We start from the raw sequence: 22195 nt of genomic DNA, 5'->3' as shown, positions 1-22195 counted from the left end.
GAAATCCTTTACAGCTGACAAGTCATTTAATTAAGTGCTTAGTTTGAAGACTCTGTGACTACTACAGAACCAGCTCTATATTTTGAGCAGGTTAATAAAGTCTGGACCTCATCACCTGATAACTAAAAAGTACAGTTTCAGCAGAGGACATAGACTTCTTGTATCCCCCAACTAACCAAAATGAAGCTATTTGCTAATTGCAGGAGGCGCTATATTTTTTGTTTTCAAATAAGAGAATTAGAGCATGTGTATTTGTGTCTCAAGAAACATTTGGAATTGCCAACTGTTTTCTTGCCAATATAGGCCTACTATTTATTATTTTTTTACACCCGGCTGATTGCACCTTTAACATCTAATAAACTATGATCCATAAGGAAATGGACTGGCTGGGAACTTTTACTGCAAATATGAAGTTACCATCACTGCATTATAAAGAAATCTGACTCTGGGGACCAAAGTATGCTAAGTTATCGCTCTAGAGTTAATTGCTCAAACAGGCCATCTTTGTAGCCATATGAGCATGCAACTGCAAAAAAATATGACAGTTCAATGTATGGAGTTGTTACAAAGATCTGCTTCAACCCTCTCTGGTTGTGACTTGTGCTATTTAGCTAACTTGATATGTACAATGAAATACCTTTCTGGCACAGTTGCTATTGACTGTTATTCAAACAAATTGTATGTCAGGGTTTCTCATTTGGTAAGTAGCGTATTCCTTGTACTTAGATGATGATGACCTTACACAGGCACCCTGGATCCTGAACATTAATTTCAAATAATGACAAAATTAAGACAAAACAAATTAAGTTAGGGATTGGGACTAGTTGAGACTGTGCCTGTTGAGGTGCCTACGACCATGGCAGCCTTGACAGGGACAACAAGGAGGCAGACATTGTGCAGACTTTGCCCATCAACAGCCCCCTCATCCCCGGACAATTGCCTGTTAAGGTGTCCATGACCACGGCGACCACGATAATAGTGAATAGAGAATTGATCATCCTTTTAAGTGACTGCAAGTTTATGGTTAAGCTTAGCCTAGCCTACTGCCTTTGATAGACAACCTGCCCTGGACACGTTTTCACGATCACTCTGTCTGTCGGTGGTTTCTGTAAGACCATCACGGTTTAGGTACAGCATAATGGAAACATCTGTTCAAATAAAACTGTTCTCAGTGTGATCTCACTTGATTGAATCAGTGAACACTGCACGGCCGGGGATCCTTTCGAACCAACCCTAAATCTCGGGTACAAACAAGCCATTCAAAATGGGATGTGCCACCTCATCATAGGAGTTACATTCATGCGGAGTCGGATTTGCTCTCCTGTTCGCACACATGAACAATTCATATTATTAACGCGGTATTTAAAGCAAAAATGAAAACATGCGTATGGTAATACATGTATTTCACATATTTAACAATGGTATTGAAAGTTCCTAATGATAACAGGACAACCCCTTCTTGCAAAGTTGGTACCGTCCATACTACAGCTGATCGGCCTCGACCCCCCGGTGCGGTCCATCGGACTGTCCGCGGCCGTTTTTAATTTTGAAATAATAGAGTTTACAATTTATAGATACCCACGACAGCCTTTATTATCGACGCATACATCATTGCTTTATTTAATTGCCAAGGATAACTTTTGGGGGCATTTTTGTTAATACTTGGACGAGGAATCCCCTTCAAAACAATCAGGCCGTGAACCCATCCTCGGTCTCTCATAAGAAGTCTGATTTTCTGACAGCTAACTAACGTTATGGGAGACACAGGCAGTGAAAGGAGCAAGCCACCCACCATACCACCACGATGTCCTTGTGGATTCTGGGGGTAAGACTCTTAAACTGTTTGTCTTGGCGATATTGGTTTGAAATGTATTTTAGCAAGATGCTAACGTAAGCCAATGACAAGGGGAAATGGCTAGCTTGCTAGCGAGTCAGCTAACGTATGCTAGGTAGAGCTACGACCAGCTAGCGCTAGCTAGCTCATCAGCCGGAGGCCACTGTCAGTTTGTCGTTGTCAGTATTCCATTGTTGTTTTGTGTTCTAGGCCAGAGGAGGGGGTGGGGAATGTATCCAAATAAAGAATTTCTGAAGCAGATCTATTCTCGCCAGCTAGTGAGCGTGTCTGCCATTCATCTTACTCAGAGAAATATCTCGTCATGTCCGATAATGACTTGAGATAAAATAAACGTTTAGCGGCATGTGAAGTGTAAGCTAACGTCGATAAGCTAACTTTTATTGTTAACGTTGTCTGATTTTGCTCTTAGATCATTTGAATTGAGTCGGAAGACGGAGTCGTAAATTCTGTTTGATCAGCTGTCACCCATTCTAACCTGTTGGGCAGGGGTTGTAAGCTCCAGCTTCGCTTAATCTAATACAGGTATTAACCACTGTCTATGGTATTAACAGTACACCGCCCGGATAACAGCTGACTGTGCCAGAGCTAGTCTGCTAGCTACCATTTTACGGTGTATCTGACGGTAACGTTAGTTGGGTGGTATTATGCTGATGTTTATCTCATCATGAATTACACTCACGCTTCACTAGCCAACGCCATAGCAATCCAAAGCATAATTACATGATTGCATGGGCGACTACTGGACCTTCCGGTTTTGGCATTAAACATAATGGGAGTCATGGCGCTGTTGTTTAAGTACATGGTAAATCCGTGTGTAAAGGATTGCCAAACAATTAAAGGGGGACACCGACACGTGATCCGAAGTGGGCGTATTAAAACAATATAATCAACGTCTGCATTTTTGACTTTTTCAAGTAGTAAGCTACCAGGACCTGCAGTGTTCTAGTGAAGGACATAACAATCGATTTAGAAATATGTATGTAGCCGTTTTGTTTACTCCAATTAATAATCAATATTGCATTTTATCCAAACCTGGCAGGAAAATGCCATCACGAGGGAATCCCAGGTTAGAACAACCATGAGCCAGTGGAAAGTTTTACATTATGATGTGCTTATGGAAAAAAGTTCTCTGTTGTAGGCAATTTTAGAGCAGGCTAATAGACTTTGTAGAAAATATGTTTCAGGCGTAGATTTAAAGTTGTAATGTTGAGTGTTTGCTCTGTTGATGTTTGCTGTTTTGACTAGTTTACTTGATTGTCAGCTGCAATGTGCAAGCAGATAAAATGCCTGCAAATGACAGTTTGGTAACAGTGGATTGTCCCATCAAGTGATTTAACAGTCAGAAACTCTTCTGGCTCAGTCTTCTGGGGAGTTTGGCTGTACATTTTTATTTATTAAATGTACAGGATGAATAGCAACAATTTAACAATAAGAACAAAAACAACAGTGATATTATTTATTATTATTATTATTATTATTATTATTATTGGATGTGGGCTAATGATAATAGTGTCATATTAATTCATTCAGAAATATTTTGTTGTAGTCAGTCTGACCTGGAGGTAGTGGTCATAAAATTACAAATTTAAATTGCGATTGAAACAGTTCAGACTTCATGTTTTAAGTCACAGAGGTAAGAAAAGCAGGCCTCCTAACCCGGTAAGGACGTGGCAAGCTATTAGAACGTTCATCTTAACAAAGCTCTTTTTCACAGCATCCTCCACATTACCTCTTATTGAGTGGATTCAATTATGTGCATATGAATTTGCCCCCTCTCTGTCACCACCTGAACCACAGCAGATTAATGGGTCCAAAAATTAAATCAAACAATATGATCAGTTGTGAACATTTTCAGACAATATTATAGGGGGGGGGAAATCCCAGGTTTTCAGCATGGTGGCACCTGAGTCTTTTAAAAAGCTGGAAAGGGCCTAACATATTACAGCGGTAATGAGTGAGAAAGGTATATAGGGCCTTCGTGCCGCATCGAATATTCGGAAATTCCGACCTCCGATAGAGGAAAAATGACTTGAACGCAAAGTCGGGTCGGATTTTTTGCTCGGAGACTCGTACGGAAGTTTTGTGCCCTGAGGTATCCGACTTGACGTCACTATCATACTCTTCACGGCGGCCTCCCTTGCAACAACACAAGAGGCGAATTTCACTCTCATTACAAATAGGCAAGGTAATTTATCCCTAAATTAACACTACAGATATAAACACTCACCCGAGACATTTTCCGCTTGCTAAACCATAGTAAGCAGTCTTAATAACTTATTTATGCATTTCCTGTAATTGTTTTCCGAGCTGATCACATGAACACTCTTTTCTCCGAGGTCGGGGTTTTTAAAGTCGGGTCCTCAAAGCTTACGAACGGCATGAAGGTGCTATTAGGTCTACAGTCTTTCATGATCATAAGCAAAAAAAGTGGATGTAAAAACTTAACCAGAGACTGTCTAAGAGGAGACACAGCACTCAAAACATCCTCCATAGAAATGCATGGGCTTAGTTTGTAACGCCAATATGGCAGTTGTCTACGCATATCACACCCCTTCCGCGGCAAAACGTTGACATGTGAATACATTGAGCCAATCATGTGCTATGTTGTGAGTACATTGAGCCAATAATGTGGTGTGTTGTGAAGACATCGTGCCAATCATGTGTTGTGATCTCGCCACTGGAGCAAGATTGCAGTAGATTGGTGTTGTGAAGCCTTGCACACGCGCGTTTCTGCCGAGATGGATGCCCGATGAGTGCCCAAAAAGCGTTGCCATATGGCCGCCGAGTGGAGGGACTTGCCTAAAAGGACTTTGACTGAACTCACTCCAAGCTTAAAGGTGCCCTCCAAGCTTATTGGATGACTTTAGTCAAGATCAGCAAGGCTAACTTTCTAATTTACTATTATTTTCACCCATAGAGGTGTTGAGACTCTAGCCTGTCACAGCTACAGCAGAGATGTTAATCAGTAGAGTGGGAGTAGTTTTATCTCATTAATAGAAATTGTGGAAGACTTTTTTTTTTAAAAGGGTATCCATTGTGTGAACACTTCTATTTGGCAACAGAGCTTCAAAAAGGAACATGGCTGTATGAAACAATTAACTGTGTCAAAGAGTGGAAAGGAAAGCACTGTGATGTACATTTTCGGCAAGTTATGCTGCAGTCAATTACCCAACACGCCCAACCCTACTTATGGATGCCTATTGACCCAGATAGGCACATGACTAGATGTTTTAAAATCTTGAGCAGTAGGGGTGGGCGAGAGAGCCTTCATTCGCCCCGTAATGAGTCATTTAACCATATACCGACTTACGAAGATGATTAATTAACTCGAAAACGTTGCCTGGTGTCCCTTTAAAGTAAACTAAAGTAACTCCAGCAGCTGTTAGCTTCTGAGGCCTTGTAACCCTGCTGACTGCTGAACAGTGTGTCTGGCCTCCAGAGGCAAGTGGCAGTCGAGTTTTATCTGTTGGCAGCTGGTTTTCTCTCCCAGCAACAACCTCTGTGTGTGTGTGTGTGTGTGTGTGTGTGTGTGTGTGTGTGTGTGTGTTTGCCAATGTGTGGGTTGGTGGTGCTTAGCAGCCTCCCTTGCCTTTCCTCCCTCTCCCCTTCTGATTTCCCTCAAGAAGGTGAGCTGAGGTGTGCGTGGTGCAGGCTTGATTGGCGCTTCAGCCGCAGCTCATAAGCCTTAATTGCGGATGACATTTAGCAGGAGATGTCAAATTAATCCTACCGGCCTTGTTATCCCCCTTGAGAGCGTCTGCCTTGATTGGATTGGAGTGATGTGGATGAGAAAGGGAGAGGAGACAGGCACGGGGGGTGAGAGAGAGTGTAAAGAGAGAGATGGACATGAGAGAGAGAACTTATATTTGTTTTCTTCCCTTTGTCTTTCTGTCTACTCTCCTTGCCTCACACATCAGATAGTTTTAATCCAGGTTAGACATATTGTGCAACATTAACTAGCCTATAGCAAATAATGAAAATGACATGGGCTGAAAACTGAAGGTCTGGACACAGGTGGATTCTGTTTCCATCACAAAAGCTGTTTGTGTGTGTCGTGACTATCGGTGGACCAAAAGTCTTCCCTTCACTTTGAAGGTAGATAGATAGATAGATAGATAGATACTTTATTGATCCCCAGTGGAAATTCAAGGTCACAGTAGCATACAGACAACACACACACACACACACATTCACTAACAGCAGAAAGTAATTAAAAGTATATAATATAAAAACACAACTAAGCAATAAGGACAGAAGATAAATATATACTAAAATACAAATTATACTAAATAACACAATTCTAAAAAAAAACAGTATCCACATAGTGGGTGATTAATCAAACAAGATGCGCTTGCAATGACTGAGGCAGGGACTGAGCCTGTGATTCTCTGTGCATAAGGTAAGGTAAGGTAAGGTGTTCTGTGTGAATGAGTGTCAGGGTGATGGTGCAAATGAGTAAGTCTAGTGCAACAGTGCAAGAATAAAGTCTATATCTCTCTCTCTCTCTCTCTCTCTCTCTCTCTCTCTCTCTCTCTCTCTCTCTCTCTATATATATATATATATATATATATATATATATATATATATAAAACTATATTAAGGAAGGTGTAAGTGTGGTCACAGTTCGGCTGTGGCATGGAGGGAGGGGTTGTGCATATGTGCTAATACAGCACGCAAACAGTGAGGCAGAAGACAGTGGTAAAAAGTGGCTAGTGGACAGACAGTTCAAGACATGGAGGTGGTGAGGTGGCAGACAGACTATGCGGAGAAGTCTATTTCTCCTGTCATGTCTAAAGACGGGTCATGTCTAAAGAGAGACCACTCCCTGATGGCAACCCACCCAGAACTCCCCTCTCTGCGAGGGCAAGAGCCTCTATATAGTGACTGCAATAGACTTTGTTAGAGCTTATCTGATTAATCATTTTATTTCTACCATTTACGACAGTGACGGAAGACTGGAACTCCATTAAGTTTTCTCAGCCATTATCTGTGTGAGCCCCTAGTGTGTGGTTTTCATCAAAGAAATTTCGTTTCAGCACAGATTGTTATTGTCATCTTCTAACAGACCATGTATCTATGGAGACAGTTTTGTGAAGGTCTAGTGGGCAAAAGTGTATGAATAGAAGACAAGTTATTCAGAATTGTTGGATCTTGGATGAGGATCCATGGTTTTTAACACTCACATATTTGGCTGACATTTGTCCTGTTATTGTCTTCACTCCCAGAGGAGTGTCCAGTTTGCTGATTTTCATGCCGTACCTGGCCAAGTTGATAATGTTCATTTGGTGTTTAAACTCCTTGTCAGATCTGAAAACGCATAATTGATTTCCCCAGGATATCTTTTATAACAGATCAGTCCTTACAGTAGCCTGCTAACAGGTATAGATCTTTCCCCCCATCCAAAAGGGAGGCCCTTTCATGCAACTGACAACCACCCTGTTGTTCTCTTCAATGCAAAATCATTAGTCACTCTTGATTTGGTTGCGGAATGCCCGGGGGACAAATATATGATGCATGCGTGACAAGAGAAGTCCACACTCATGAGAAGGTACGCGTGAGCGTGCTAGTGGTCACGTCTATCTCACACCCTACAGCTACACGTGCTCTGCAGCTGCTGTGGGCAGACTTTGTGTTCTGGCAACACCAAATAGCTTGGATAGGTTTCCTTGTAGAGGTATTTGGTGTGTATAGTAATAAAGTAGGCGGCTACTTGTGATTTATTCTTCTTATTTATTTATTTAGTTTGAGTTCGCGCACACACTCTTTATGCTGGCCAAGTGGAGATACTGTGTCATCTGATATTCATTATGGTCTTCCTGCAATGCTCAGTCTTTTACACTGATTTAGAAAAGAATTGCAGGTCAATTGAATACCAAAAAAGACACATTAGGTTAATTAGGTTTTAGGCTTCATTAGGTTTAGACTAACATATTTAAGGAGAAATGCAGAACTATATGTTGGTATCAATTTCGTGTGAGTTCCACTTGGCAAACAATTTTTTTTTCTCTGGATGTAGAACACAGGATCCAAAGAGGTGTACAGTTTTGACTGCGTAATTGACGTGAACCCATCCTCACCCATGTTCCTGTTTATGCCCACCACTGAGCATCCGTCTCCTGTGTTGACAGTTCTGGACTGACAGACTTCCCAATCAGGCCCTTATTAATGCACCATCCATCCTTAGACACACACACACACACACACACACACACACACCACCTCAACCCCCCCCCTCCCCTTCCCACCAATAGAGTCCTACTGCTCTGGTAAAGTGCCAAGTGCACTCCCCACGCCACTCCTCCAGCACCTCCTAAATATGCATGACCCCCCTCCCCATAACCACCCTGGTGGGTTCTCACACCCCCGGCCTCTCTGGAGCCTCCATATGCCTCAGCGATGATTGGTGCGGTGATTATGATTACGACTGATTTTGATGAGGGATGATTGTTGTTGCTGTAGCGGCAGATTACCTGTCTCCCTCCGAAACATGTCTGCGCAGTTGTTGTCCAGAAGAAAGAGTGACATTAGCACCTTCCCACCCAGCACCCCGCACCCTCACCACCTCTCCCCCCATCTCAAGCCCAGCACCGAGTTTACTGTGAAGGAGCAGAGATCCCAAATGAATGGGCTGTGTTGCATTCGCTGGTCAGAGTGGCGGATGAAGAAGGGCTTGGTGGTGTGTGAGCAGCTAAAAAGGACTCTCGATGGTCCCGCTGCGTTTTCGAGAGGGGCCGGTGCTTTTCACAGACATTAGAGGATGAAGTGACGCTACGGCTTTATCCCCGCAAATCAGCAAAGCAAACAGACCTAGCCTAATCCCTGTGTGCAGCATCAGTGCAGCAAGAGGGCTCTGGCCCCCCAGCCACTTCAGAGGCTCCAAGAGAGTTCTCCAAAAGAGTGCCACTATTGCATCCCAGACACCCGCACTGGACAAATGTTTATGTTCAAGAATTAAGCACAAGACACCTGATTAAACAAATCACCACAGTAAAGGCCGATCTGGAGGGGACAAAACTGTATGTCTGCCTTTTGCCTGTTAAGGTGCTGAGCTAATCTTCTCCTCTTTCCACAGATCCAGCAAAACGATGAACCTCTGCTCGAAATGCTTCGCAGGTAAGCTCCACTCAGGACTATTTGGGTTGCAGCCTGGACACTTACAGTCTGGTCAATTTATTTGTATATTTAACCTCAGACCACCCCCATTTCTGTTGTTACAAGGGGAAGTCTATAGCAGCTTAGTTACTGTATTTAGGGATGTTGAGGTGAATATGGTCAAAACCAGCTTGTGAGGGAGAGTAGAGCTATTTTATATCTGAATGCTAAGGGCATTAACCTGTAGCTTTATACTAATGGAGCCCTTTTGACAAATGGACTGCACTATTGATAGCATTGGTCTCATAACTTCAAAATATATCTAGTCAAAGTTATAGTTTGTGCTTGCTTCCATGGTTTTGCGTGCCAGATGTGTCAAATGCTTCTGATGTTTGGAGCTAAAAGAGATTTCAGCAATAGCAGTTTGGGTTTCATTTTAATTCCTGCTTTAATCTACTATATTGACATATTAAATTATTTAACAGGCCATGCAGGTAAACACTGAAATCCTCTCATTTGACCACAGTATGCCAGATTTCCTCAGTCTTTGCTGGGTAATTTTCTGCAAGCGTGTGGGTGTTTGTGTGCCTTTTAATGTTTGCTCAGGAGGTTGCTTATTTCTGTCAGTGTGAGGGCTGCCAAGTCTCTCTGAACGGTGACTAATATGTAAACAAGCAGAGTATAGGAAGGCAGACTTGCACCTTCCAGCTTGGGGTTTAGCTGCACCACATTTTCCCTGTTGCTGTTCTCACAGTCTCTCTTTCTTTCTTTCTTTCTTTCTTTCTTTCTTTCTTTCTTTCTTCTCTCTCTCTCTCTCTCTCTCTCTCTCTGACTCTCTCTCTTGGTGTCTTTCTCCCTCCATTTATCTCTCTCTCCTTGTTTCTTTCTCTCTCTCTCGTTTCCTCCTGTCCCTCTCCAGACATCCAGAAGAAGCAGCCAGACGAAGACTGCCCTCCAGAGCCCGAATCCAGCCCTAGCAATAACCAGTCAGCAGTCTTCTGTAGCGAGACGAACAGCAGCAGTAGCCAATCCCTGTTGTTGACACCAGTCAGCTCTGAGGCGCCCTCACAAGAAGACTCAGGAGCCACACCCCTCCCTGCACAGGAAGGTAATCAGTAGGCGATGTGTCTCAAATCATTGCCTACCTCCCCCTGATGCTAATACCCAGTGCTCTGCTGTTGTTCACAGATGCTGTCCAAGGTGTAGGATGCAAAGCTTGGCAGAGAATTTGAGACACTGTTGTTAAAAATACCTGGTCTTTTTGAAGGACATTGTTTGTTGTCTAGACAGACTAGGCACTGATGTTTCCTGATTGTGCAAATCCATCCTAACAGGGTGGAAAGTGTTATTGCAATGATATTTCATCGCTGTGTTGGTGATCATTATATCATATTTCATTATATTCATATTATATCATATTTCATCACTGTTTTGGTGATCATTATTATGTACTGGATTAAATATCCATGACCAAAATAGTTCTGTGTATGGAAGTGGAATGGTTTGGTGGGATTGAATATTCAGTTGTTTTCCCCATTAATTCCAAAGTCAAGGATGTAGTTTAATAATGAATTGAAGAAATCATAAACATTTCAACCACTATAAGAGATGCAATAGGCCTTTGATTTAAAGGAGAATTCCGGTGTGATATTGGCCTAAAGTGTATTGAAACATGATACCGAGTGTGAACGTATGTCTCATAGCCCATCTCGGCTTGTCCCCTGCACTCCAAAATCTGGCACTAGTTAGCCGATGCTACCAACAGCTTTTTTCAATAGTGGTGCTTCGCATCGGGCTAGCCATGCAAATAAATCACTGTTTTACACCCATTTCTTTTAGGCTCAATGTATCTCCACACTTCATTGGTAGACTTCCGGGGCCCTGACATTTAAAACGAGACATTGAGAACTTTGAAAAAGCACTGGTAGTTTACTTACAAGACGCATTTATACAGACAGTATCTTCACAAAGTTTTAGCGTTTGCAGCCATCTTGAATTTAGTCACGATAAGTCGAAAGCAACGAAAGTAAGAATTAACAGGTATGATAAGGATCAGATTCCAAAAAATAATTCGGTGGAAATGCATGGATTCCAGTTTCTTCTAGTAGCAGCAACTGGAATCCATGCATTTCCACTGAATTATTTTTGGAACAAACCATGACTAATGAAAGTGCTCGGTGACACTGACCCCTATTATTGGGATGCCGATACTGTAGGTCACAGAGATTAGATTTTCCAGACTTACCCTCTTCAGACCACCGTCAGATTGTCATGGAGATAGAGCTGTTAGCTACCAGATTTGGACTGAGTGAATGGTATCCTGAGGAACTTTTCATAAGTTTCCTCCAGACCTCCTACTCTGTGTTTGACAGCAGAATGAAGCCGCGGCAGAAGCCTTTCAAAGATAGAAAGAGCCCTGCTTGTTGTACAATTCCCCCATCCTTCTCCACTTCAAAAGAGGACCAATTTCCAGGGCTGAGCAGCCTACTGGATTTCTGACTTCCTCCACTGAGGAGGGGGGTTCTTGCGGTATTCCGTGCTTGGACAGGTTAAGTTGACCAGAGAAGGAAGTGACTCTTTGGAGTCTCTGACTCATATAATTCACTGCCCTCATCTTTTTCTCTTTTTGTTGCCCTAATACAGGTAGACTATGGGAAGATCATTAGCGAGTGTGTCTTTTAGTGAGGTAGTGGTGTTTTTTTTTTTTTTTTTCTTCCTTCATTTGAAGTCCTGTGGCTGGCCTCTCTGCACTGAATGGATATAATAATCGAAAAAAGCACCAGTCTAAAATCTCCCTTTCTCAGAAGTGCTGCCATTGATTTGCGATATGATCATTTGCTTATGATTCTGATGAAATGTCTAAGAGGGAAAAAAAATGTGTGTACATGAAGGCCTTTTCCTGACCCCTATCTTTGTCTCTGTTGCAGAAGCCTCAAGCACAGACGCAGGCCACACCACTCTGTCCACTCCCACGAAACGACCTTGTGACTCTGGTATGCAACTCTGTTCTGTTACTTTCTAAGGCAATGCTCATCAACATGCATTTGAAATGATCCCATGACAATTTTAGACATTCTGGCCAATTACAGGGGAGAAGGTTTTTTTCTTCATTGTACAGAAATTAGTTCTTCACATCTCTTAGCAATATGATAGAACTTTGTTTAAACTAATAGAATTAATATGGCCAGAGTGTTGAGTTACTTTGCCACTGTCGCTTTGTGATGTTTAGTTTGATTCCAGCCTATAAGTGTTTCCCCCCCCAATTAGCTGTTTTCAAATGACAACATGTGGAAAACAATTCGTTCCTCTTTTACCTACTGTTAACATACAACAAATGAATTGGTAATGGACTAGATCTGTTTTCAGCCTCAACATTCCCTACCATTTCTTCATTTTAAATGCCCATTACCCATTGGGAATTAGCTGGATATTGAATAAAAATGCATCCCATGAAGTCCATTCAGTCAGAGGATTAAAGGGGGGAAAACGGCTTCAAGTAAGCCCAAGTGTTCTTGTGTTGTAACAGTAGTGGTGTAATGGTTGTTTGAGAGGAGCTATCTCTTACTCGCTCATCATTAAGTGCCGTTAGGCTGCTGTGAGGAGACCATTGACATTTTCTTTTGAGATGGATACTATCGGGAGTCCCCTGACCACTAGTTGGAGTTTTGATGAGATTTATAAGAGAAAGGCATGTGATGGTGATCTTTGTGATCATCTTGTGATCATAGTGGTGGCTAAGTGGAAATATTCCCCTAGCCCTGGGCCTATATTCAGCCACCATGACCTTGAACTCTGTTAACCTTGAGTGTGGAATGAAAGGTAGCTGGGATTTTCTGTACATACATCAGAGATTTTATCATAACTTCATACTTATACCCATCTTAAAAGAGCCACTAGGAAATGTAATGGAAAATCATGTATAGTGTATAGGGCTGTATATTGACAAGAACCTCACAATACGATACACATCATGGCACATGGGTCACGATAGAATACATCACAATATATTGCAATATATTGCGATACTTTTTCACCGAAAATGTAAAAATAGAGTTGGAAGCACAATTTGCTGTGTACCGCCTGGACAGTATAATATGTAGATCACATTATACTGATAATTCAAATAGTAAAATGCTTTAATAAAATATATTGATATTTGGCGGCAGTGTCGATACGATATTGCGCAAGTGGCAATATGATATATCGATATTTCTACATTGAAAGCACAGCCCTAATGTAAAACCTAGTATTGATGAATTCCATGAAGCATGTTGTAGTGGCAGTTGTGAATGTATCTCAATATTATATCATTTTGATATATTCATGTAGCCTGGATGATGCCTAGATGAGTTTTTCCATACTTTTTTCATACTTTCTTTGCCAATTGGCTTTATTTAACAAGCATTGAAGCTTGAATGCTTAAATAAAGTGGGGGAAAATAAGATCAAATGCTTAATTCAAGAACACCAATTGAACATCAATTGTATAAATGTTGTTGTTTAAACAGGAGTGAAAGAAATAAGTCTCAAGGGTGTCCTTTGGGGAGTGTTTGTAGCTTTTATGTAAATGAGTTTGACCATGAAAGTGTTGTTTAGACTACAATTACCACAAATTTACGCAGAGCAGTGTATGAGCGCGTGTGCATGTTTTCCTAAGTGTGTGTGTGTGTGTGTGTGTGTGTGTGTGTGTGTGTGTGTGTGTGTGTGTGTGTGTGTGTTTGCACATACATGTGTGTAATCTCTCTCTGTCTCTCTCTCTCACCCTCCTCTAGCCTCAGGCTCTCAGAGCGACGAGTCCCCAGAGAAGCGGGCGCGTGTGGCCTCGCCCTCCCCCTCCCCCTCGCCTTCGCCCGCCACCCTGGACGAGACCACAGCAGCCCCACGAGGGCCCAAGCAGAAGAACCGCAGACGTTGCCACCGCTGCCAAACCAAGCTGGAGCTGGTGCAGCAGGAGCTGGGCTCCTGTCGCTGTGGTAAGCGCCGCCTCATCCACAACCATAATGAAATTAGTTCCGGTCTCCTAAATAGGCGTGTCCATAACAATGACCTATGAGGATTCTAGGTCAGTGGTCCTTAATGTCGCAACAACATAAACTTTTCTCTGAATAAGCAATAAGAGAAGATCACTCTTTCGAACATGGAATAAATAATTACATTGGCCTGTTAATCGAGCTAGCTGCCTAGCTAATGTTAGCACAAGAAATTATTGTGAATAGGCACATGGCTAGTAATATTCGCTAGCTAGCTAGCTAGCAGCTAAGGACTTGGGTTGACTTTTTTATATTGTTGCAAACTAACCTGAGCTAGAAAAATACATCTCAACTGATATCAGGAATGTTATCTAGCTTATTATCATTTAATTAAAAACAACACTCATCTATTTCAAATGTTACCTTGGTATTTGTTTGGGGTTAGGATCTACCAGTCCCCTAAAGGGGCGTGAGACAGATACTGGAAATAGCCCTGTTATGAATCGTCTCTGTTGCAGTAGAGGTCACATTCAACAATATGCTCTTATCAACATGATCAAAAATCGCTTTGTGTGTTGATTATTTGTCTATGGGCTACTAGCTGTCCCAGGGCTCCCTTAAAAAAGAGATTTAATAGCTCAATGGGTCTCACCTGATAAAATAAAGGATAAATAAAAATAAAAAAAAAAACGGGAAAGACAGCTGACTGAATGCATATAACGTTATCGGCCCATACAATTCTAAACAGAAACTGTGACCTTCTTGTCCTATACTATATCATTTTTGACAGTCTCAGGCATTAGATAAAATCTTAAATTTAACAGTGGGATTTAGTTTCAGAGTAGTAATATACATTAGCCTGGGTTTTACCATGCTGCCTTACGCGCGTGATTTTATTCACGCTGCTAGGCAGCCTGGATTCTATGGACTTCGTTTTCACCTTAACGAAGGAACCAATCACAGAACGGAGGGAGGGCAGCAAAACGATGACGACACACCAAATCCGTTATGAGCTATGTACAGACGCATTTGATAGACATTCGTAGCGCCCAATCAACGGCTCTGGGCATTCGTAAACCACGTTTCAAATACGAGAAAATGATGTCTAGTTCAATGAGATGAGGTCTGACGTTAGCCAGGCTAAATACACATGACAGCACAGCTCTTTTTTTTTGCTCTTTGATAGGTAAATAAATCGGAGACTACTGCCTGGATTGCCTCGGAGTGCTAACGCTACGTAACATCACTAGCCAACTGGTTTCCCATAGTATTTTGTATTCTCCGACATATGATAGATTATGCGAAAATATGCAAGTTTACACACAAAATGCCTGTCCAGTTGCTGCCACCATCTTCCTGCCATAACTTAGGCTCATGGACTAGAATCTTTGTAAACCAAGGGCTGGAGTGAAATATTATCCCAAAATAGTGGAAGCTGCTACAGTTGGAAAGGGATGGCCAACTCCATATTAATACCTATGGATTTAGAATGGGATGTCATTGCAGTGTGTGCATGTGTGTGTACAGTATATATCTGGTGCTTGTAGAACAGAATCTAGAATCGAAGTGTCCACACAAGCTGAAAATATCAATGTACAGTCGCTCTAAAATATAAATCAGCACATGGAACACAGCTAGCTCAACAGTAATTGAACCTTTCCGCCATTTCTTAAAATCATTATGTTCTCATACAGACCTCCAAATGTGAGCCAAGTCTTCTTTTGGGTTGACATTAATTAAGGAGGTATTTGTCTTCTGTAGCCTAAATGCTAGGTCGTCAACTGTGCTAACACAGGAGATTGTGTGTGCGCACACTGAGGAAGGGAGAGCCGTTTCTAAAGTTTTTCAAGCAATTTGGCATGCAGCACAAATATCGCAGTGCTCTGTCTTCATTTTGTGACGTTGGCAAGTGCATCATCAGTTCAGTGGGCCTTTCTCTGGGTTAGTGCTGAAGGTGGATAACACGATAACGCATGCTTGTATCTAATCCATAACAGGGGATAATCTCTGTAGTACCACTATGAAAACACTACGGTTTGTCAGCACTCCTAAGCAGCATCTTTTATTTTTGGCTTGTGTGTGCGTACGCGCATACGCACCAGAGAGAGCAAGATAGAGACTCGATACAAGAAAAGTGTGTGTGTGAATGTGTGTCTGTGTATTCAGTAATCCAAGCAATGAGCTGGAGCATGGACTGATGTATGTGTGGGTTTATGCATGTGTTTATGCATGGTTAACTGCACCAAGATATCTCTTATTTGATATTTTGTGTGTGTGTGTGTGTGTTCATAAGGCCTGTGCGTGTGTTTGTGTTTGTGTGTGCGTGTGTTCATCAGACCTGTGTGTGTGTGTGTGTGTGTGTGTATAATAACATAGAGGGTGTGTGTGTGTGTGTGTGTGTGATGGTGGTGGTCTCCAGCTGTGCCTCCTCTTTTGTTCCTGCGCCGCCCCTTAATTGTGCTCGCTTTAACTGAAGGTTGTTTAATTGAAGCTTGTTGAGCTGTTAATCACTGCACACTTGTGTTCGAACTCGACCATGCTAATGAGTACATTACCACAGACACCCTAACGAGACTCTCTCTTGAACAAGGGATTAATGTCAGGCGTGTTATATTGCAGGACTGTGCCCCCCCCTCTCTCTGTCTGTCTTCTTTCCTCTTTCCTTCGTCTGCAACTGCCATTTATTCAGTCACTGGAAAAAGGGATATTTGCTGCTGCACTCCCTGTTTTGGTTTCAAGTAAAGCTGTGAAAGATTAAATCTTGATCATTCTTAGATGTTGGCTTTGCTGGGGCCCAAACATGGCTACTAATCGACACACCTACACATTTTCACAGATGACTTCTGTTTTAAAGGACATATATTCACTGCTCACTTTATTAGATACAGCCAATCACTTGGCAGCAAAACAGGCTGGTATGAGTATTTTTCAGAAACTGCTGATCTGTGGGGATTTTTACGCACAACCATCTCTACAGTTTACAGATAATGATCTGAAAAGGAGAACATATATTGACAGTAGACAATTTGGTCTCAACTTATGCTGCAACATTCTGATGGTAGGGTCAGAATTTGGTGTCAAACATGCATGGATCCATCCTGCCTTGTATCAATGGTTCAGACTTGTAGTGGTGGTGTAATGTAGCCTGACGAGCCAGACCCACATTAAAATGTAGGGTCTGGGCACTCACCGTTCGCAGTGCTCAGTCCGAGGGGCGGGATAATCGGTTGTCTTTTCAAATTCCCGCTGCACGCAATAGGACAGCGTTGAGTCCCATGCGTTTTCCCCCCAGCGGAGCTAGTTGGCTAGTTCAATCTTTTGCCAACTTAAAACAAGCTTAACTCGTGTCACACTGTTGGCCAACAGCAACATCCATCTTCTTTGTTTTCAAGTAGCAGGGAATTCAAGCCAAACTGTTGCAACTCTGCCATCAATCATTATGTTAAGCCCACCTAACGACTCTATACACGATTTGATTGGCCTGATAGAAGTTTAATTTTTCGAGCTCACAAGCCAACGGAAAGTTGCTAGACTAGCCCTGGAAGGAAATGTAATTTGCTGCCGCTAGGGTGCGTCTAGATTTCTAGGCTAGGTGTAATGGTCTGGGGGATATTTTCCTGGTAAACTTTGGGCCCCTTAGTACCAATTGAGCATAGTTTAAATGCCACAGCCTACCTGAGTATAGTTGCTGACCATCCCTTTATGACCAGTGTACCCAACCTCTGATGGCTACTTCCAGCAGAATAAGGCAGGGGATCACATTAGCCAGCGGCAGCGGCAAGCGTAACGCAACGCTCAGACCATAATAAGTTCTATCTCGTTCCTATGGTAACACAAACGGTTTGCCTTAACTCACAGTTGAATACGCTCGCGTTGCACTTTGAAAGTTTAGCCAAGTTCAGCGCTCAGCTTGCTCAACGCTAGCGTTACACCAGCGTTGCCACCGTTCCGCTGCCGAACAATAGAGAACAATAGGAAACCTCCCGCCTAATGCGCCATGTCACAAAGCTTGAATCATCTCAAACTGGTGTCTTGAACATGACGATCTCACGGGACTCAAATGGCCTCTGCAGTCACCAGATACCAACACTATCAGGTATTAATAAAGTGGCACGTGAGTGTACTGTATATTTAGGTCGATGTTTTACTTGCTAATCATCAATTTTCATTACGCTGTGTGTTAATGATCCCACATCAATTAAAAGCAGGAACAAGCTCACTGTGGACGAAGGCTTTAGCTTGCACTTGTAAGCCTCTTTGGATACTAGCCGGCCTTGCATGCAGTTGGCTGTTTTTGGACACGCAACAGCCCCTCTTGTTAAAACCAGTGGTCAATTAGTGCAGGCTTTTGGTCATGTCCCTGAGATGGCGAGGGTAGTGCAGGCTTATGAAGGATGAGAAATTAGTTGTGGTTGTTGCACTTCAGGCACTAGTTTTGTATGAGCTTCCAACCAAAGTGATATTCGACCCCACTTAATACAGCACATTTAATATAACCAGGCCATATGACTGATGAGGTGACCTTTTAAAAAAAAAAAAAAAAAAAAAAAAAAAAGAAAGAAAAAAAACGCTTCCGCTGTTCCGCTTTTAAATGTGCCTTCTTATTCTGTTCAAAATCATTGCACAGATGGATAATCAACATGGAGCTCCTTTGAATGAAACCAAAGGAAATTCTCAGGAAATCCAAATAGGGTCTGCTCAGGCAGCAAGCTGGGCGTCTGCTGGCCAGCTGCAGGACTGTCACCAAATCTATGTTCTCCTCCTCACCCCTCTCCCTCTTTTTTATCTCTCCTTTTCTCTATCCCTCTCTCCTTCTGCAGGGTACGTGTTCTGCATGCTCCACCGGCTCCCCGAGCAGCACGACTGCTTGTTTGACCACCTGGGCCGGGGCCGCGAGGAGGCTGTGCTCAAGATGGTCAAGCTGGACCGCAAGGTGGGCCGCTCGTGCCAGCGTATCGGCGAGGAGTGCTCCTGAGGCGGCTGCAGGGCCAGGGGGGGGGGCGGTCGGACGGACGGACGGACGGGCGGACGGACGGACGGATGGATGGATGGATGCTGGAAAACAGGAGGGAGGGATGGAAGAGAGAGAGGGAGGGAGGGAGGAGAGTGGGAGGAATGAGGAAGATCGTAATGATCCACACTATGAATGCATTCAAACCCACCCCACAACAGGGCCCAGCCACCATACACAAACTATCTCTCTGTCTCTCTTTCTCACACATATACACATACACACACACACACACACACACACACACACACACACACACCATGTGCTGCAGAACTCTTCCCTCCACGACGAGAAACGCATCCTGCCTCCTGTCTCTGTCAGTGCACCTCTTGACTCCACCCTGTCTGAGACCTTAACCTCTGACCTTTTGACCTGTGTCCTGTCATCTGCATGCCCTCGCCCCCCCTACCACCCCACTAGCCCCTCTTGCCCCCCTGCTCTCGGCCTTAACTGTCCACTGCCCAGTAACACAGTTGCCTCTTGCCCTCCTCCAGCTCTGCTCCTGCTGAACCTAGAGGACTGGGTGGGTCAGGGATCCTGCTGTGGCCACAGCTAGGGCGGTGCTCATGCGTCATGCCCCCTCCCTGTCTGTCTCTCAACCTAAAGCTCTCGTGTGTGTGTGTGTGTGTGTGTGTCTGTGTCTGTGTCTCACCCACTCCTCTCTGATCAGTGTTTACACGGGAAAACAGGGGTCAGCAGTCCTAATTGGACACACACACACACACACACACACACACACACACATACATACATACATACAGACATACAAGGAAAAACCCTCTGCACTAGTCTGACCATAATACACACACACACACACACATATGCATACTGCTGTTACCTCCTGTGTGCTTGGTCACTCGAGCTGCTTTGACACCTCCTAACCTCTCTCCTTTCCCTCTTGTTTGACCCTCTATGCAACCCGCCAACAAGTGTGTGTGTGTGTGTGTGTGTGTGTATGGTTGTTTAATTCAGTGGTTTGTGTTCTCTCAAAGGACCCCCCCTCCCCCTCCTCCTCCTTATCCGATCACCGCTCTCTACTGACGGGTGGAGTTCTTCCCTTGCTCTGTCTCTCTCGCTGAGGCCTGGGTTTGGGGTGTTGGCTAGATTCAGGTGGAGACCCCCCACCCCCACCCCCACCCCACTCAAGCCTCTGAGCGGACGGAGTCTCTCAGGCATCAGCGCCAACCCCCACCCCCCGCTCCATCCACACAATATGCAGACAAGCAGCTCCACAGCTGTGCCTGTGTCAAGACCTGCGCATGGTTCTCCTCTCTGTCTGTTTGTCTGTGTGTCTGTCTGTCATACACACATTTACATTCTCACTCACTTTCACACACACGTGCATTTTTTTTTTTTTTTTTTTGTCAAACACATCTGAGACCGTGTGGGGAGCTGAAGGACTGAAGCAGAATCAGACAGCACCCAGTAGATTTTTTTTTTTCCTTCATTTGGAACAGGACCTCAGCTAGAGGATCATGGAAGCTGAGGTCTCCATGCTTTGCCATGTGCTTTTCAGAACTGAATGAATCTGCTCAGACTACATCTCCCATCAGCCACCATGGCGGAGTCTCTGCCCTCCACGTGCCAGCCTTCCTCTTAAGAGCTGCCCTATAACCTCTGGGATTTGTATTTCTTACTGTATATTTGGGTTGCCATTTCCGTTGTCTTGCCCTCTCCACGTTGCTGCTTGCCACTCGGTTGTTTTTCTCTGATGCTTTGTCTGGAACTCTCATGCCTACCCTTTCTCTGTTGTCTACGTTGTCACTCCCCTTTACACACCCACATACACATACAGACACACTTACACTCTCGCACACACACACACACACACACACACACACACACACACACACACACCCACACATATACTTACACTCTCATGCGCACACACACTCTCCCTCTCCTGCCTTCTGTTTTTCCAGACAGTGTCTCAGGCCCCCCCCCCTCTTTCTCTCTCTCTCTTTCTCTTTCTCTGTGTGTGCTGAAAACTCTCTGCCTCTATTGATTTCTTTGACTCTCTCCCTCTTTGCTACCCCCTCTGCTGCTCTCCCCTCGGCCAAGCGCAAGGGGACACAGAAGGGCAGTCCGCCGAGCAAGGGCCCCGCGGGTTCGACGGGTGTGTGCAGTTTCAACGGAGACATGAGTAGGGACAGGTGGGCGGTCGCAGGGCTCGGCGAGTTCATCGAAAGTGTGCTGGATCTTCCTGCACCTCTTTTACTTTAAGCTGTTTCTCCTTTTTGTTTTGGATGAGTTGAGGTGCAATGGAAGACGGGAATTGATATATCCTGTAAACCCCATTGTGGAAATGGACAAACCGAATGCGAATGGGGAAACAACAGGATGAGAAATGAATATCCTATTATCTTATTTACCTCTCTGTGTTTTTTCAGATTAACAATCACCTGTAGAGAATAGAATGGCTTTTCTTTCCTTTTTTTGTTTTTCCTTTTAAGTTAACGTTGTAAAAAAAATGGATAAAAGAATTCTGTAGCCTATCTTTATGGTTTCTCTTTTGGTTTTATTCCTTATTTGTTCCTATTTTCCTCTTTTTACTTTTGTTGAAAAATAATAAAACTGGATAAAGAGTGTGTGTGTGTGTGTGTGTGTGTGTAAGTGCTGTTCATTAGGAGTGGCTTATGTTTACTCTTCTACCAGTAGATTAGCCTATGTCTGATCTTTGGTCTTAGGACTCCAGTGAAGTCATTGAGTACAGTATTGTTGGATGAAGGCTTTGTAAAACTGCAAGAGATACATCACAGTTAGGGAGGTTTAAAGTCTTCAAGTCAAAAAGCAAGCATTAATGACATTTTTTATTTTCCAAATATATTAACGACAATTAATTTATCCTGAATTATCCAACTCTGCTAAAGAGCAAGAACTTTTGTTTGCCTGATTGACTCTGCTTGTGTTCCTTTAGTTTAGGTCATACAATTCAAAATGTGTTTTGGGTACTGCAGCACTGAGGACCTGCCAATTGCTTTCTTAGATGTAGGATTGTAATTGTATCTCCAGGCCACTGTTAGATTATTCTTGTGCTCCCAAGCTATGGGACTAAATGATTAATTGATAACATCTCATAAAATACTTTAAAGAGGATTTATGTTTTACCTAGTTGTGGACAGTTCGTGTGTTGTGTAGGCTACATTATTAATATGGTCAATCTTAATACATTAAACTTCTTACACTTTGGAGAGTAGAGCAGAGTTAGGCTAACACAAAACCATAGTGCATATACAAGTAGATAATTGCTGTACTACACTGCTAATGT

At 43.3% G+C, this 22195-nt stretch overlaps 1 protein-coding gene across 1 annotated transcript; it reads left to right on the top strand.

The window, feature by feature from the left end:
- The first annotated feature begins 1472 nt into the window (after window positions 1-1472).
- zfand3 (zinc finger, AN1-type domain 3) lies at window positions 1473-21011 on the top strand. The gene is made up of 6 exons (XM_048228116.1): window positions 1473-1825; window positions 8928-8968; window positions 9867-10055; window positions 11875-11940; window positions 13719-13919; window positions 18737-21011. The coding sequence occupies exons 1-6, from the start codon at window positions 1755-1757 to the stop codon at window positions 18889-18891; spliced, it is 723 nt and encodes a 240-aa protein (XP_048084073.1). The 5' UTR covers window positions 1473-1754; the 3' UTR covers window positions 18892-21011.
- The last annotated feature ends 1184 nt before the right edge of the window (window positions 21012-22195 follow it).

Source organism: Alosa alosa, chromosome 19 (assembly GCF_017589495.1).
Source record: "Alosa alosa isolate M-15738 ecotype Scorff River chromosome 19, AALO_Geno_1.1, whole genome shotgun sequence".
Taxonomy (NCBI): domain Eukaryota; kingdom Metazoa; phylum Chordata; class Actinopteri; order Clupeiformes; family Clupeidae; genus Alosa; species Alosa alosa.
The sequence above is the reverse complement of the archived record's forward strand: the minus strand, read 5'-3'. Positions and strand labels throughout refer to the sequence as shown.